The 15,278-nt window shown below is 44.1% G+C and overlaps 1 protein-coding gene across 3 annotated transcripts in view; it reads right to left on the bottom strand.

Annotated features, from left to right (window-relative positions):
* Window positions 1–15,278, bottom strand: part of BTBD11 (BTB domain containing 11) — a 279,274-nt gene that overhangs the window by 80,867 nt on the left and 183,129 nt on the right. For all 3 annotated transcript variants that reach the window (XM_039485898.1, XM_039485900.1, XM_039485909.1), the window contains one exon: window positions 1,160–1,364. In XM_039485898.1, coding sequence (XP_039341832.1) covers window positions 1,160–1,364 — 205 coding nt within the window. The remainder of the gene's footprint in view (window positions 1–1,159; window positions 1,365–15,278) is intronic.

Here is a 15,278-nt window from a genome sequence, read left to right as displayed (position 1 = left end):
ACAAAATAGTTTCAGTCAGGACAGCATCACACACATCCTTTGCCTTTTTTGGCCACATTTTCAAATTTGTTCTACGGTACGCAAACTCTACATTTTAATGTCCAATCAAGTAATTAGATGTGCAATTGTCTATTTGTGCGTGCAAATGAGTTTTCCCAAATACGTACTTTGAAATGCAATTGTGGAGGCCAGCCTGAAACTTTGGCTTAGCTGGCATGGTGACAAGCCCTACAGAAGTTAAGAAAATGTTAATAATTTACACCTTCAGGCACTTTACAAACATTAATTAATCCTCAAGTGACCCTTATGAGGTAGGCATAGATGAGGAAACTAAAGCAAGGAAGTTTCATGATTTGCCTAATGCCACAAAAGGAGTCAGAACTGGGACTTACAACTCAGGCGTTCCTGGTTCCTCAACAATAGATAATATTCCTTTCTTAATTGCACAATTGTTTCATTTAAATTTTGCAGTGGAATGATCTAGAGTTTACAGCAGTGTTTCCGTCTCCCCAACTTCTTAGGACACCAAGTTGACAACTAGCCTGTCATTCTCTTTCTACCTTTGTTTTCTCTAGTTTTCATCAAAAGCTGTATTAAAAGCAATATGGGCAGCGTCTCCATCCTCCCAAAAATCATGCGTCGCCTACCAGCCTGGAGAATGGAAGCCTCCAGGTTACTCCTGAATGCAAGTATGAGTCATGCCTGTGCAATCAGTATAGCTGTTGCACAATATGCTTAACAGCCTGTCCTTTATACACAACATTCTATTCATTCTCCACTTTCCAAATTACCGTTGTCGAATCCCATTAATTTGTAGAAAAACACATTTAAACCCAAACCTGTTAGGTTAGAAATAGAACCTCTAATTTTCCTTTCCAAAATACAGAACAGTCAAGAGACAAAGAAAGAAAAAGGAAATCTCTACAAAATACACATCTGGAACCAATCTGCTGTATGTTGCCACTGGGTGTCACTTTTGATATATACTGGGTCAGCAGTGGAGCACTTCATTGCAGGAGAAATTTATTTCAAGGTGATCCTAACCAAAACAGATTGCACTGAAACATATTTGGCATAGCCTGTAATTATCAATTAGCCAGCAATGCTGATTAATAAGACATCTTTATAAATATATTAAATATTGCAAATAAGATCTTACCTTTCAATCTGCAGTGTGACTTTTGAAGGCTCAACATTAGGGTTTTCCCATTCCATCTGTGGACAATGCATAAAGTAACAGAGAGTGTACAAAGCCTCAGGTTCCCAGTATAGCGATCCCTGCTTGTGGTGCATTGGAGTGCCGTTGCCATGCTGCTTTGAGTTGAGTGGCTGGAGGTGATGCATTGCTCGAGACACCAGATCACCTGAGAAGGAAAAATTTGATGACTACTAAAACTGTAATTTTTATTTCTCCTCCTCTGATCCACTTTACTTCTCCCCCCGTAGTTTTCAAACAAAAGGATATGGCAAACTCTTTTTGCTTTCCAGTTAAAATATCATGAACAGAAAAGTGACAGAACAGGCTTGTGTTCATTATTTATTTTCAACATCAAGTTAGTTTGGCTGTTACAGTAGTTCATCTGCTGTGGAAGTTTATATGCTGTGGTGATGTATATGGGTTGCAGACAAGACCACAAGGGCCTAGGGGAGAATTCTTCTGGGGAAGGCACTTCAACTACCATAAGCAATCCTATACTGGCCCCCTCACAGGTCCCGGTGCAGAGGGCATGGTCATAGTCAATGGCAGCCCCGAAAACCTGCCATAATCCCAGGGCTGTATAAATTTATGGTGGAGGCTATTTAGGTCCCCAGAGCAGTGCAAAATCTCAAGGGCAAAAACCTCCTTTGTCCCTTCTCCAAGGGCTGTTCCTTCATTAGTTACCCACACAAAGTAACACTGAAATCCAATTATTGATGGAGCACAAGATGACAACCAAAAGGCACAGAGAACAACATGAGTGCGTGTTGAGGGAAATTTTGGACACAGACATTGTGACAAAGGCCTGCTTTTACAAAACAATCCATATCATCTTTAAACGAGGTAAAGGGCTTTACACCACCGCTGGAAAAGCAAAACAGAAACAGAAAAACACCCTTCCAGGCCTTCCCACAATTCTAGAATCACACATTTTAAACCCAGCATTTGGCCACATCATTCTGTGTATAGCACTCTCCCTGACCACAAGCGTGGACTTCATTGCTGTACGGTATGTAGAGCATCAAAAACGTTTTTAAATATTCACTCTCTTACAGGAAATGTGGAACCCCATTCAGTGTATATTAAAAGTTCAGGGACAGGTGTCCTCATCAATTTGAAAGCCGTCATTGCTAGCTTTCAACTGGTACTAAAAATGATAATATTAGACACAGAGCTTATGTCACACCCTAATAGAAAAACACAGATTCAGAATCAGATGGCTTATTTTGGTATTGTGAAAAGGAATCAGATGTATTCCGACGTGTTGCTTCTGGCAAACAATACATTCCAGTGCACAGTATTTGTTTTTCTTTTTACTGAACACATACGGCCAAATTCCACCCTCAGTTCCAGAGGCGTAACTCCCTTTAACTTCACTGGGAATTGTGTCTGTGTAACAGAGCAGAGTAGGGCCCCAAAGCTCTGACAGACAATCGTTAAAATCCTATCAAAAATGTTTAACAGAAATATAACATATGCACCTGGACTAGGCTTTAAAAGATGTTAGCAAAAGAGAATACTGTGCAGTAGAATCACTCAAGCAATTTAGGTATCTAGAGAACAGAATATGGCCCATTAGAAGGCTTTCACTGTTTCTCTATGACTGTGTGGCTCTCCAAGTTTCTTCTGACAAGATATGGAAAATAAATTATGATATGCAGAAAGTGATCTGATCTGCTTGCTTCATTGATTAGCAGATAGACAAGCAGGCTCACAGGAAACCTAGAAATGAAGTCTCTCTCCAAACATTGTACTGATATTAATTAAGTCTCACAACTCCTCTGTGAGGTAGGTAAATTTTATAGCATTTTTTTGGGGTAGTGACCCCTGACTTGAAGGCAAAAAATCTGCTTTGGCTGTAACTCTGTTTTCACAAGCTCAGATCATTCTGGAAAGTCTTCTTTTGGAATGAAACGTTTTCAAAATTGGTCTCTGTTCAAAAGGGCTTTTTTTTAAAATGAAAGTCTGAGCAAAATCCCTTCAGTTGTTTTTGAGTTCTACAGCAGAGAGAAAAAATGGTTTAAAAATTATTGCCACACTTTGTCCCCCATGCAGGGGACTCAAATAATTGCTGAATATTGAAACTTGGAAAGAAGTACACACTGATGTGTGAGTATATGACCAAGTTTGGGATGGGGTGCGGGGAGGGGAAAGCTTGGCTAAAAAATTTACAAGCAAATTAAAAAGATCAGTGGGGATCTATTAAGATTTTTTGCCCACTGAAGTTCCACCCCTTTTATGACATTAGAATGCACCACCTCTGAACAGCCTAGACTGGTACAGACTGCTGCTGTGGCTGAGATAATTTGCACAAGGGAGGATATAAATGTTTCACTGAAAAATGCACAGCACAATCCTCCAAAAAACACAGTCGTAAAACCAGGAACAGAAGAAAACTGCTGGCACGAAAAAATTGCAGAGTCCATGATTTTAGGGTTTTGACAATTTTTGCTGCACTCTGCAATATTCTTCCGATTCAAAGCTTTCATTTAAAAATAGTTTGTTTTTTCCCACTGCTACAACATTGTCATGACTGGGAATAAGCCTGGAGCTCTTACATAATTCCCTCTGAAGTCAAGAAATATTGTGTGTGAAAGGGCTGCAGGATCAGGCCCACAAGGAAAAAGACGTGCTTCTGAATAGATTATCCAGACTTACATAAAATTTATCTACAAACAAATAGCAACAACAGTAAATTTTGGAATTCACCCTGCCCTCATTCCCTTCACCTACAGGAGATGTAAGTTTCAAAGTCTGAGACCAATTTAAATGGTACCAATATTACCGGGTGTCAAATTATTTTTCCTCCTCTTAAAAAAAAAAAAAAATCCTGTTGAAGGCAACATTCAGGTTTAAGAATTAAAATCAGATCATCAGAAAAAGAAAGCGCTTAAGCCAAATTCTGTCCTCAGGTCCCAAACCAGCAAAGCACTTAAGTATGTGCTTAATTTACAGACTTGATTAGTCCTATTAAAGTGGATCAGGGCCTTATATATCATACAACTCTACTGACTTCAATTGGCCTGAATGATAAATAAAGCAGGACAGAATTTAGCAGAAGGTTCAGAGAGCAACATTAATTCATCCGTGTGGCACATCCTGCACTTTAAAGGCTATATATTTTCTGACATATTCAGCACCAGATACTGAATGAAGGGAAAAAAACAAATTAGAAGATACAACATTACAACATAGCCAGTTAATGTTGCTGAAGTAACTTAAGGTGAAATCCTGGCTCCATTGAAGTCAATGGCAAAACTCCTATTGATTTCAATGGGGCTAGGATTTCACCCTTTGGCTTTGGCATTTCCTAACTTCCATTTTATAAAATATATAAAATCACAACTTTAATGCTGAATTAATCTAGTTTTGTGTATTTAATTATGATTCAGTTATATTATACCACGTACATATTGGACTAGAACTTGTTCTTCCCTTTCCTACCTGGTAAATATTTGGGCATATTAATAATAATTAAAATATTGATTCATCTATTGTGAAATTTAATTGATCGTTGCTTGTAAAGAACTGAGATCTTCAGGTGGAAGGCAATATGTAAATGCAAAATATTTTAATGAGATGCAGTGTTGCCCAATGGATAGAGCACCGGCCCAAGAGTCTGGAGCCCTGGGTTCTGTTCCTGGCTCTGCCACTGCCCTGTTGTATGACCTGGGGCAAGTCACTTTACTTCCCTGTGCCACTGCTTCCCTGCCCAACCACATCTACTTAGGTTGTAAATTCTTCAGGGTGGAGACTGTTGCTTACTATGTGCATGTCTAGAGCCCAGAGGCGCCGACTTTCCACTTTCTCTGGGGGTGCTTGATCCCCACCCTGCCTCTTCCTACCCCCTCCCCGAGTGCCCTGCCGTCGCTCTGCCCCTCCTCCCCAGCGCCTCGTGGATGCCGCTGAACAGCTGATCGCAGCAGGCAGGAGGCGCTGGGAGGGAGGGGAAGGCGCTGATTGGCGGGGCCACTGGCGGGCGGGAGGCGCTGATCGGCGGGGCTGCTGGCGGGTGCTGAGAACCCACTTATTTTTTTCCTGTGGGTGCTCCAGCCCGAGAGCACCCATGGAGTCAGCACCTATGCTAGAGCCTAGCATAGTGGGGCCCCAGTCTTGGCTGGAGCATCTGTATGCTATTGTAATACAAATAATGAATACTACTACTACTACTAAATTATTAATGCTTCATTATAAAAGCAATAAATAGAAAGTAATAATTTGTCAGTATTGTACATACCCCTTAGAGTACTGCTTTGGGTGCTATGTTTTCTTCTTCTTCTTCTATGTTTTCTTCCAGCAATAGATACACACATAAAAATAGAGTAGTGATTTTAGGCCCTGATCCTGGCCACTTTCTCTGCATGAACAGGCCCATTAGCCTTCCCCTGAAGTCCCTGGCGGTCCGTGCAGGCACATATGTCAGCCCACACAAAGCCAGTTGCAGGGTGGGACCTGTCATCCTGTTCCCAATGGACAAGTTTGCATGCCACTATCACAACAGGCTTACTTGGCCTGAGTCTCAGCAGAGCTGTCCAGGATTCAGTCAGCCACAGAGTGAGAAATATTCTCCACTCCCCCAAGTGCTCCTTTTAGGGGCTGGTCTACAGTACAAATTGTATTGTGGCTGAAAACGGTTGTGCAGAGCTGAGTTAGCGAATATGATGGCTACCCTGACTTTGCAGTCAAGTGTAGACCAGGATGAATCACGTGCATCATTGTGTCAGCTATCTCCATTCTTCACAACTGCATTCAATGGCGGTAACGATTTGGAACGGAGAGTAGCTCTATCGCAGTGGCACCGGCTCTTGCAATTTTATCCTTCTCATGATAACTGGTGTTTCATGGAGAGCTCCAGCTCTTGCAGACAATGATTATGTGAATATCTCAGATTTCATTTAACAAAAAAGTAAGTTTCCACTCCTCATAATTGCAGAGAAAAGCTGGAAAACGTGACCCAAGTGCACCCAAGAAATCTCAATTTTTTAAGCCAATCTCATGATTTTTAGGGGCCTGACTCATGATTTTTGAACATTTTGGCATCTGTGGCAGGGAAAAGTATACTGCAGTGGGATGGAGTCTGTACTGCAGCTATCAGTGCTCTGCCCTTCCTGGGTATGTCTGCCCTGCAGCTGGCAGCATGCCTCCCAGCCCGGGTAGATGGATTCATCATGCTAGATGGCCTTGAGCTAGTGCACTACAAATAGCAGTGTAGATGTCCCGGCTCCAGTGTAAACTCAGGCTAGCCACCCAAGCTCAGACCCGGGGTCAGGTGGGCTTGAAAGCCACTATGTTCACACTGCTATTTTTAGTGTATTAGCTCAATGCCATCTAGCTTGAGTCTGTCTACCCAGTCTGGGAGGCTCACTCCCAGCTGCAGTGTAGTCAAACCCTGTGTGGCTAAACAGAGGGCTTCAGTCTCTGGGGCTGTCCATCTGGCCCCTTTCATGAGCTCTAGAGTCACACACACACACACACAATTTAAAAATTAAAATAGATTATGTAATGTCACAGGATGGGGGACAGTCCTGGTTTATGGCAATGCTGAATATTTAAAGGACAGCATCACTGACTTTAGTCCAGAGATCTGATGTGACAGGGAATGTGAAGCAGCTCCCATGTATATGCTGGTGATATTGCAGACTAGTGAACACAGCTGGAGCATGTGAGCTTTCTTCCCCCTCCCCCACCATTACTTGTCTAGCAAAGGTTATTTTATATCTCAAATAAAAATATTTTAAACCAAAAAGAGGAAAGAAAAGAAGGCACTTGCCTGATCTCCCTAACCCCCTCAAGGTCCATGCAGGATTCTATGATGGTTATGACTAGTCCTGATCCTGAAAAGCATCAGTGCGACTAGTCACATGAGTGAAGTTGTTCAACTGTGTAAGTGTTTGCATGAGCAGCCCCCCTCAGTGCATATGATGTGCCTGATCCTGCCAAGGCAGCGTGTAGTGCTCTGCGATAGGGGGCTTGGAGGGCCACATGGCCCAGTGGTTAGCGCACCCAACTCTCATCCCCTTACCTCTCTGTCAGTGCAGCTGAAGTGACTGTTCCTGACCTTAAGCCAGGAATCTTCAGCTTTTCACCCACATCTGGACTTTGGCCCTTAAGGGGGTGCGGTAAAGGGACCCGGGCTTCCCTCCCCACGAGTCCCAGCCCAGGGCCCTGTGCGAAGCAACACAAGCAGGGTCCTCCCTGTAGGAAGTCCAAGTTTGCTTCCCTGGACTACTTCCTACCAATAGGTCCCTTCAGTTTGGGGTATGGGCTTTATAGTCCAGTCAGTCGCTCAATGAAAAAAAGTGCAAAGGAGCTGGGCCCTGCAGGTTCTCAAAGGGGGTGGGGGTGGTTGGAGAAGGCTCTGCCTGGGGGCCTTATCTGCTCTATGGTCCGTCTTCCCCACAGGCTCAACCTTCTGTCTGGCTTCCCGGAGAAGGATTCCTCTGTCCTGCAGCCTATTACCACCCTTTGCCTGGGCTTCTGAGCTCCTTTTATCCCGCTCCTCCAGTCAGAGCATGCTCAGCAGGCCCGGAGGGACAGGGCTACTTGAGTCCAGTATTGCCTTTTAACCTCTTTGGGCCCATTGTGGGGTTTGTATACCCCATCACATGCTCACTACTGTGAGCAGTTCTCAATATTGCCAGAACCAGGCATTACAAAATCATGAGCCAGACGCCAAAAATACCAGGAGATTGTTAAAAAGGTTATTGTTTTTAAGCCAATTAATTATAAACCACACGGGGTTTGTTTGTTTGTTTGTTTTGTCTGCCGTCTTATTTTCAAGCCTTTGGAAGCCGCCCAGCCCAGACTTGTGTGTGATCATTTCAGGGTCAGAATTTCACCATACATGTACACCCAGAAATGCCAGCCTGCCCCTTAACGCTTGGAGAGCGGACTCCATTTACTCCCTTTCCTAACCCGTGGGGTGTAGGAACTATCCCTCTCCCCTATTATTATCATGCCTCCCTCCCCATTCTTCTGGCCCCTCTTCTCTCCCTCTTCTGACCTCCCCCACTCAGTCTCCTGCCCCACTGTGGCCAGCTTGAATTCAAACCTGCTGGAAGTATTGGGAGAGACTATCCATTTTGAGGAAGAGCAAAACATGGGGCTATGGATAGGGGTGTCATTTCTCATGCACAGAAACCCCACCAGATTGGTAGGGGAAAACATTTATACTAAGTGTTCAGCTAATATTTCAAACAATGAAAAGTAAAATGGAATTTTAAACTATACAAATGCTTTAAAATGAAACAACAACAACAACAACAACAAACCTATGGCAGGCAGAAACCAGGCAAGTACTTTGGAGGAGGAAGTAGATTCCTGTTTATAACTGAGAATGTTCTTACATGTAAATACCCAAAGATGTAAGAGAAGCTGTTAGAGGAAGTACTTGGATTTTGCACATCCTAGTCATATAATAAATTCCACTGCTGCCTTGAATCCCAGGTGTATTTTTCTTGCTCCACCTGCCTGTTGGAACCCTCATCCTATCCACACTAAACATTACTTTTGTAAGAACCATCAGTTTCTCAGTGGACCCATTCCAACTTCAGCTGTTAGCTCCTGCTTCCGTCATGCTCTTTATAATCACTGCCATCACCAGCTACTCTTGCCACTAGACCTATCTTTAGGGTAACCAATTATACAAATTATGGGGACCAAAGTCAACATGATCCCTACATTACCAGATAAAACGGTGGATGCAAATCAGGCCATGAGATACCCCTTACCTCTTCTTGGGTTCTTGCTGCCAGGGGGGTGAAGGTATTGCAGTGAGTTATTTCCTGTCTCCTGATCCCACTGATAAGGCTGGCCTGGGAACTGCAGAGCTCCCAGAAAAATAAGCCCCCACCCCTCCCCCCAAGTTGCTTTGCTTGTGGCTTACCCTGCAACCCTACAATGCACAGTCCAAATCTCAGTCCTATATCACTGTATACTCTTGAGGGGTAGGGAAGGCAGGAGAGTTCCTTGTGCTGCTCCATCTATAAGGTACTATCCCATTCTCAGCATGAGTTAATTCTTTAAATCCTGCTTAAGCCTTTCTTTTTTTAAGTTGATGATGCACACTTTCTGGAAGGCTTTTTGTAATAGTCCACATGGGGGATGAAACAGAGAAACACACTGAAATGTATTATATATATTTGCATATAAAATAAACACGGAGCAAGAATGAATTACAAAAGGTACAAATAACCCCAGGGGTCTGGGTGACATCTTAATAAACCTGTGAAAGAGAAGCTCCAGTGGTTTAATTAAACCGCCAGAACTCTAGCAAGGGCGTGAGCCAAAGAAAGTGCTTCTCTAACTCACTCCCCGACCTGATGATCAGGGATCACTGGCCCCGGGACACACTGCAGTCTTACCATGAAGATTTCTAGATCTCATGAGAACATGTGAGCCAGTGAGTGGCCAGATTCCAGCTCTGTACTTCATGACTCCATTATTGCAGAACCCGACGCATCCATGTTCAAGACTGTTTTTGAATGAGAGAAGAGACCCAGTTACAAGATGCTTTTCCATTGTTGTGGGTTCAACTACAGCTGTGCAAATAATAGATTTTTTTCAGTTGGTGGTCAAAATGAAACCTAAAAAATTCCCAGTTTTCAAACTGAAAAAGTTATTCTTTTTGTTTTAATTTTTAAAAAAAACAAACTTTTTAAAAAAAAAAAACAATTGCAGTCACATTCAAAACAAAGAGGACTTTTAATTGAAACTTTTCATTTAAAAAATGTCAAAATGAAATGCTTTGATCTTATTTCTTTTTTCTTCAACTGAAACAATTCAGTAAATTCAACCCGAATTCACACAAGGTTTCTGTTGCAGTGTGAGATGAGAGAAGTCCTAACCCTGCCATCATAACTGAGTGAGGGCCTGGTGCCAGATTCTGTGTTTTGCCTCTTGGGAGGCTTGGCACAAGGAGGGAGGACTTTGTACTTTTGGGATTCTGCGCTGGTGTGGGCCAGGTGTACAACAGAAGAAACTCCATGGACCAAGAGTGGTGGAAACTCCCTACAAGTGTGTGTGTGGGGGGGGGCACTGGCACCTAACCATGGCCCCACCCCCTGTGCTGTCCCTTCCCCCTGAGACCGCCCCCGCCCTTACACTGCCCCTTCCCCTGTTCCCCTGTCCCCTGCTCGCACCTCTCCATCTCCTCCCCCCATTGCTCACCCTTATGGCCGGTAAAAAGTGGGAGGGCATAGCCCCCTAGCCCAGCCCTGTTCTGGTACCCCTGCCATGGGCTTACTGTAGCTTATTGTGCCTCCATACGGCTCAGAGTAGCTGAAGTGTAAAGTGCTCTGGCCATGCTCTCCCCTCTAGATCTTAAAGCATGAGCCTCTACTGCCTAAGCCTGTTAAAGCTCCAGCTCTGCTGGCCACAGCTCATGTTTTAAGATTCAAAGATTCCAGGTTTGATCCCCACTGCCAATGAGCCACCCGAGCTCCCCTACAATTCCAGAGTAGCTGCATGTTTCTAGGAAAATGATGAGCCATGAAGCATGCATGCAGTGTTGAAGCTGTGTCACTCCCAGGAGGCTAGAGAGACAAGGTGGGTGAGGTAATATCTGTTGTTTGACCAACTTCTGTTGGTGAGAGAAACAATGTTTTGGGCTACATAGAGCTCTTCTTCAGGTCTGGGAAAGGCACCCAGAGAGTCACAGCTAAATACAAGGTGGAACAGATTGTTTAGCATAAGGAGTTAACACATTTTGCAAGGGACCATGAAACAGTTAAGAGTTACTCAGCCCTGCATGGGGTCACTTTAGGAAGGTTTTCTTCACAACCCTTTCTGGACCCTGGTAGCGGAAGACATTTTCCAGGAAGAGCTGAGCCATCTTCCGTGCAGTAGAAACAGTATAGCATAGGATGAAGTGTGCCATCTTTGTAAGGAGGTCTATGGCAGCCAGGATTACTAAGCGTCCGTGAGAGTGTGGCAATTCTACAGTGAAGTTTATTGATAGACAAAGGCTGTGGAGGCATGGGCAGATGCTGGAGGAGACCTAGGGGTTTTGATCATGGGTTTTTGGTACTTGCGCAGAGGTCACAAGATGTTATATAATCCTTGATGTAAGCTCATAGATCTAGCCACCAGAAATGCCTCAATACCAGATTCCAGGTCTTGAACTGGTTAAAATAGCCTGCAACAGGCAAATTGTGGCATAGTTTTAATACCTGAAGGTTAGGTTGTCCCTCTAGAAAATAAATGCAACCCCTGTGATACAGGAGGCCAATCTGAAATCGGAACATTGAGTTGGGTCACATTCCCCAATTGTTCAAGGTCTGGTGATTTGGGTTTTGAACGAGTCATCAGGGATCAAGGAGTAGATGGAGGACATCAGACTGCTGTCGATTGTTCTTTTGACAAACTTGGACACCTTGAGTATGGTGGTAATGGGCTTTTTACCAGGTTTCAGATATTCATCTTTGGGATAGGGCACCCATCTTCCTGTTTCTTGTGCCTGGGTGATAGTTCACAAAGTTGAATCAAGTGAAGAACAAAAACCAGTGGAGTGGCATTGGTTAAGGTGTCTAGCAGTCCATAGGTACTCCAGGTTCTTGTGGTCCATCAGAGCTTGGACCAGGAATCTGGCTACTTCTAGGGGGTGGTGCCACTCCACAAAATCTGCCTTGATAGACAGTAGCTCCTTGTTCTACATGTTGTAATTTTCTTCCACCGGGGGTAGCTTCTGAGACTACAAGGCACAGGGGTGGAGTTGGTTATGGGGGACCACATGTTGAGATAATACTGCACCTATGGCAAAATTTGAGGTGCCAGTCTCGATCATACATAGTTTAGTGGGATCTGGCTAAATCATGATGGGTGCTTAAATGAATGCCCTCTTCTGTCATGCAAGAGCTGACTAAGCCTCCGTGCCCAGGTGAACCGGGCCCTCTTTTGCAGGAGTGCCACTATGGGTGCAATCAAGCTAAAGAATCCTTTAATAAATCACCTGTAGAAACTGGCAAATCACAAGAATCCCTGCATCCCATGTGTGTCCTTCAGTGCAGCCCAGTTGGATATTGCCACCACCTTGCGTGGCTCCATGGTACGTCCCTCAGGTTAGATGACATATCCCAAGAATTCCACTGTGTCTTTAATGGAAATTCGAGCTTTGTGAAGAGTTTGTTTTGGTGGAGTCTCTCCAAGACAATACACACGTAATGATTGTGGAGGGCTTGACTTTCAGAGACAACAAGGATGTTGTCCAGGTAAATTATGACAAATTGGCCCAGCATGTTCCTAAAGATGTCATTTATGAAGTACTGGAAGGTCGCTGGGATGTTGCACAACCCAAACAGCATGACCAAGTGGCCATACATGGTCCGAAAGGCAGTCCTTCCTTGTCTCCTTCCTGAAACCACACCAGGTTATAAGCTCCATGGAGGTCCAACTCTGTGAAGACCTTGACAGAGTGTGGCCTTTCAAACAGCTCATTAATAATTGGTAAAGGATACTGGTTTCAGATTGTTATCTTGTTCATGGTGCCGTAATCCAGACAAGGCCAGAGGAAGCTGTTTTTCTTTGCCACAAAGATGATTGGGGGGCCCACTGAGGACATGGAGGGGCAAATGAAACCCTTCTGCAGGTTTTCCTTGAGATCTCTCCAGAAGGCCTGAAGTTCAAATACAGAGAAGGAGTAAATGCACCCAAAGGGAACCTCTGTTCCTGACTGGAGGTCAATGGGACAGTCATAGCTGTGATGGGGCAGTAGGTTGTCAGGTTGTTTTTTGTCAAACATGTTCACATAGTGTTGATATTTAACAGGAACCCCTGGAGCTGTTGGGGAGGTCATGGGAGTTGCGGGGTCACCTTTGGATCATCTTTAATCGTTGCCGGTCTCAGGTCAGCTCTCAGGAAACAGGACTGTTGGTAAAACAGGGAGTCAAAGTGTACCATGCCTGACTGCCAGTGGAAGCGTGGGACATGGGTGATGAGTAAGGGGATGCCAAAGACAACTGATGAATGCAATGCACGAATTAGCCCAAACTGAAGGATTTCTTGGTAGCCTAGAAGGGTAGTTACCTCTAAGGGAGCCATCTGGTGGGTGACTGGTCTCAGTGAACAACGTGACCTGTCTATGGGCTGCACTAACTCGGTGGAGTCCTTGCGCCAGGTGGGGATTTGTTTGCTCAGGCAAACTTCAGATCCATTAAATTTCCTGAGGCACCCGAGTTCGCCAGCACCAGTAGGTTGGTGTTGGGGATGGTACTGGAGAGGGAGTTGAAGATAAGTTAGACACAGATTGCCCATCACCAAGATACCGACAGACAAGCATTGGTCTGGGCTGCTGAGGGAAGAGGGGGGCTGGTGCCAGCAGGACTGGCTGGAGTCAGGAGGACCATCTTTTTGCTTAGCAGTGTTTGGTCAGGAAGTCATCCATCTTGATACACAGGTCAACGAAAACACTGAGGTCGGATGGGGATTCCACCTGTGCCAGTTAATCTTTAATATCTTCGTTTAGGCTGAGCCAGAAATGATAACATTGCGCGTCCTCATTCCATTCAGTGTCTACTACCAAGCATCTGAACTCCACTGTAGATTTAGCAATGGGCCGGCATCCCTGCCTCACAACCTGAGTAATGGAAAATCACCACCATAGCTTCAAAAAAGTCCTCAGATTGTCCCAGAAGTGGGCTTGACATTTTCCAGGAGCAGAGACACCTAAGCCAGGGCCTCCCAGGTAAGCTGGCTGATAATCAATCCAACTTGGGCTTGGTCAGTGGGGTATGACAGGTAAGGGCATGAGACCTAACACCTTTCTGGTCTTTCTGAGTGTCCCCCTCAGGGCACAGCAGTGCATTTAACTCTGTAATCATGGCTCTACTCTTCTTAATTTTTTCCATCAATATCTGGAGAAGAATAGACACCCCATGAAACTAACCAGCTTCTTTGATTTCTTTTTAAACACAGAGGATAAAATGTGAACACCATGAAAAGAACCGCCCCCAAACTCCAAGTTGGGAAAGAAATGGAAACATGGAAGAAACGCTGTGATATGTGGGCTTTTAAAGTTTGATTAAAATACCTGACAAATGTTGCCTTCATGCTGACACTAAATAAACAACATTTACAACTACTCACTGTCAAGGAGAACACTGGAAAATCAGTCACCCCAAGGCAAACACTTTTCCCCTAGCTTTTGTTTCCATGTTTGGGTTTAACCTCTTGTTTACAGACTTGAGTCAATTTGTTGCACTGCTTCTACACTGCTCACTCCTCTTGACTGCAAAGGATTGAGACTAGCTTAAAAGGCATGGGCGAGGATGCTGACTTTCATCATTTGCTTGGCTGTCACTGTGAGAAGAAATGAAACAGCATTGGCATATACAGCAACGTTCTTATTTACACTTGAGTGGTAACCTTTCCTTTCATCCTTAACAGTGTGGCAGATTCTCCTGGGGATTTGTTATTTCAGAAATATGTAGGTTCAGGATTGAAAAAGTAAAACAAACAAACAAACAAAAGGGGTGGGGTGGAGAATCTTCACAGGGTAAAAAGAAAAGCTTTCCTCAAGACTGAATGGGGAGGGGTGGAATGCTGTCCTGTATATACATATTTAAATATGTCTGACACAGAAAATCAAATATTATTCAAGGCTAAAAAAGCTCCATCTTAGCTCTCTTGAGCTTCTATTGATTCCCAGCCATATTTTCATAATATCCCAGACTGAAATAAAAGTTTCAATTACTTGTGGTTAACACTCTGAATAATAATAATAATAATAAACTCCATGTACACAGCTTGGTGTGCCAAATGGCCCTGCATGGAACAATTTCCCCTCCTAGAAAATGAATGTAAACTGGTCAACTCTTGACTCAAAATAAGCCAGAAGTAGCTTTCTGCTCCAAATTTGAAGGGATGTAAACATCTAGGGCTAGATCTTGGCCCATACTTAGCCTCTTTGTGCTGCTTTGGTATTATCCAAGGGCCAGAAACCTGCCTTAGTATAGCAGTCACGAATTTCCCCAACATGGGATGGATTCTCCTAGCCTGGTTCTACCCCACCACTTCCCAATCCTCCCATCAAGAATTAGGGAACATGAGGGGGGCATTCCATAGTGCAACGAGACATAGCAGGAAC

Source organism: Mauremys reevesii, linkage group 1 (genome assembly GCF_016161935.1).
Source record: "Mauremys reevesii isolate NIE-2019 linkage group 1, ASM1616193v1, whole genome shotgun sequence".
Taxonomy (NCBI): domain Eukaryota; kingdom Metazoa; phylum Chordata; order Testudines; family Geoemydidae; genus Mauremys; species Mauremys reevesii.
Note: the sequence above shows the minus strand (reverse complement) of the source record. Positions and strands in the feature narration are given on the sequence as shown.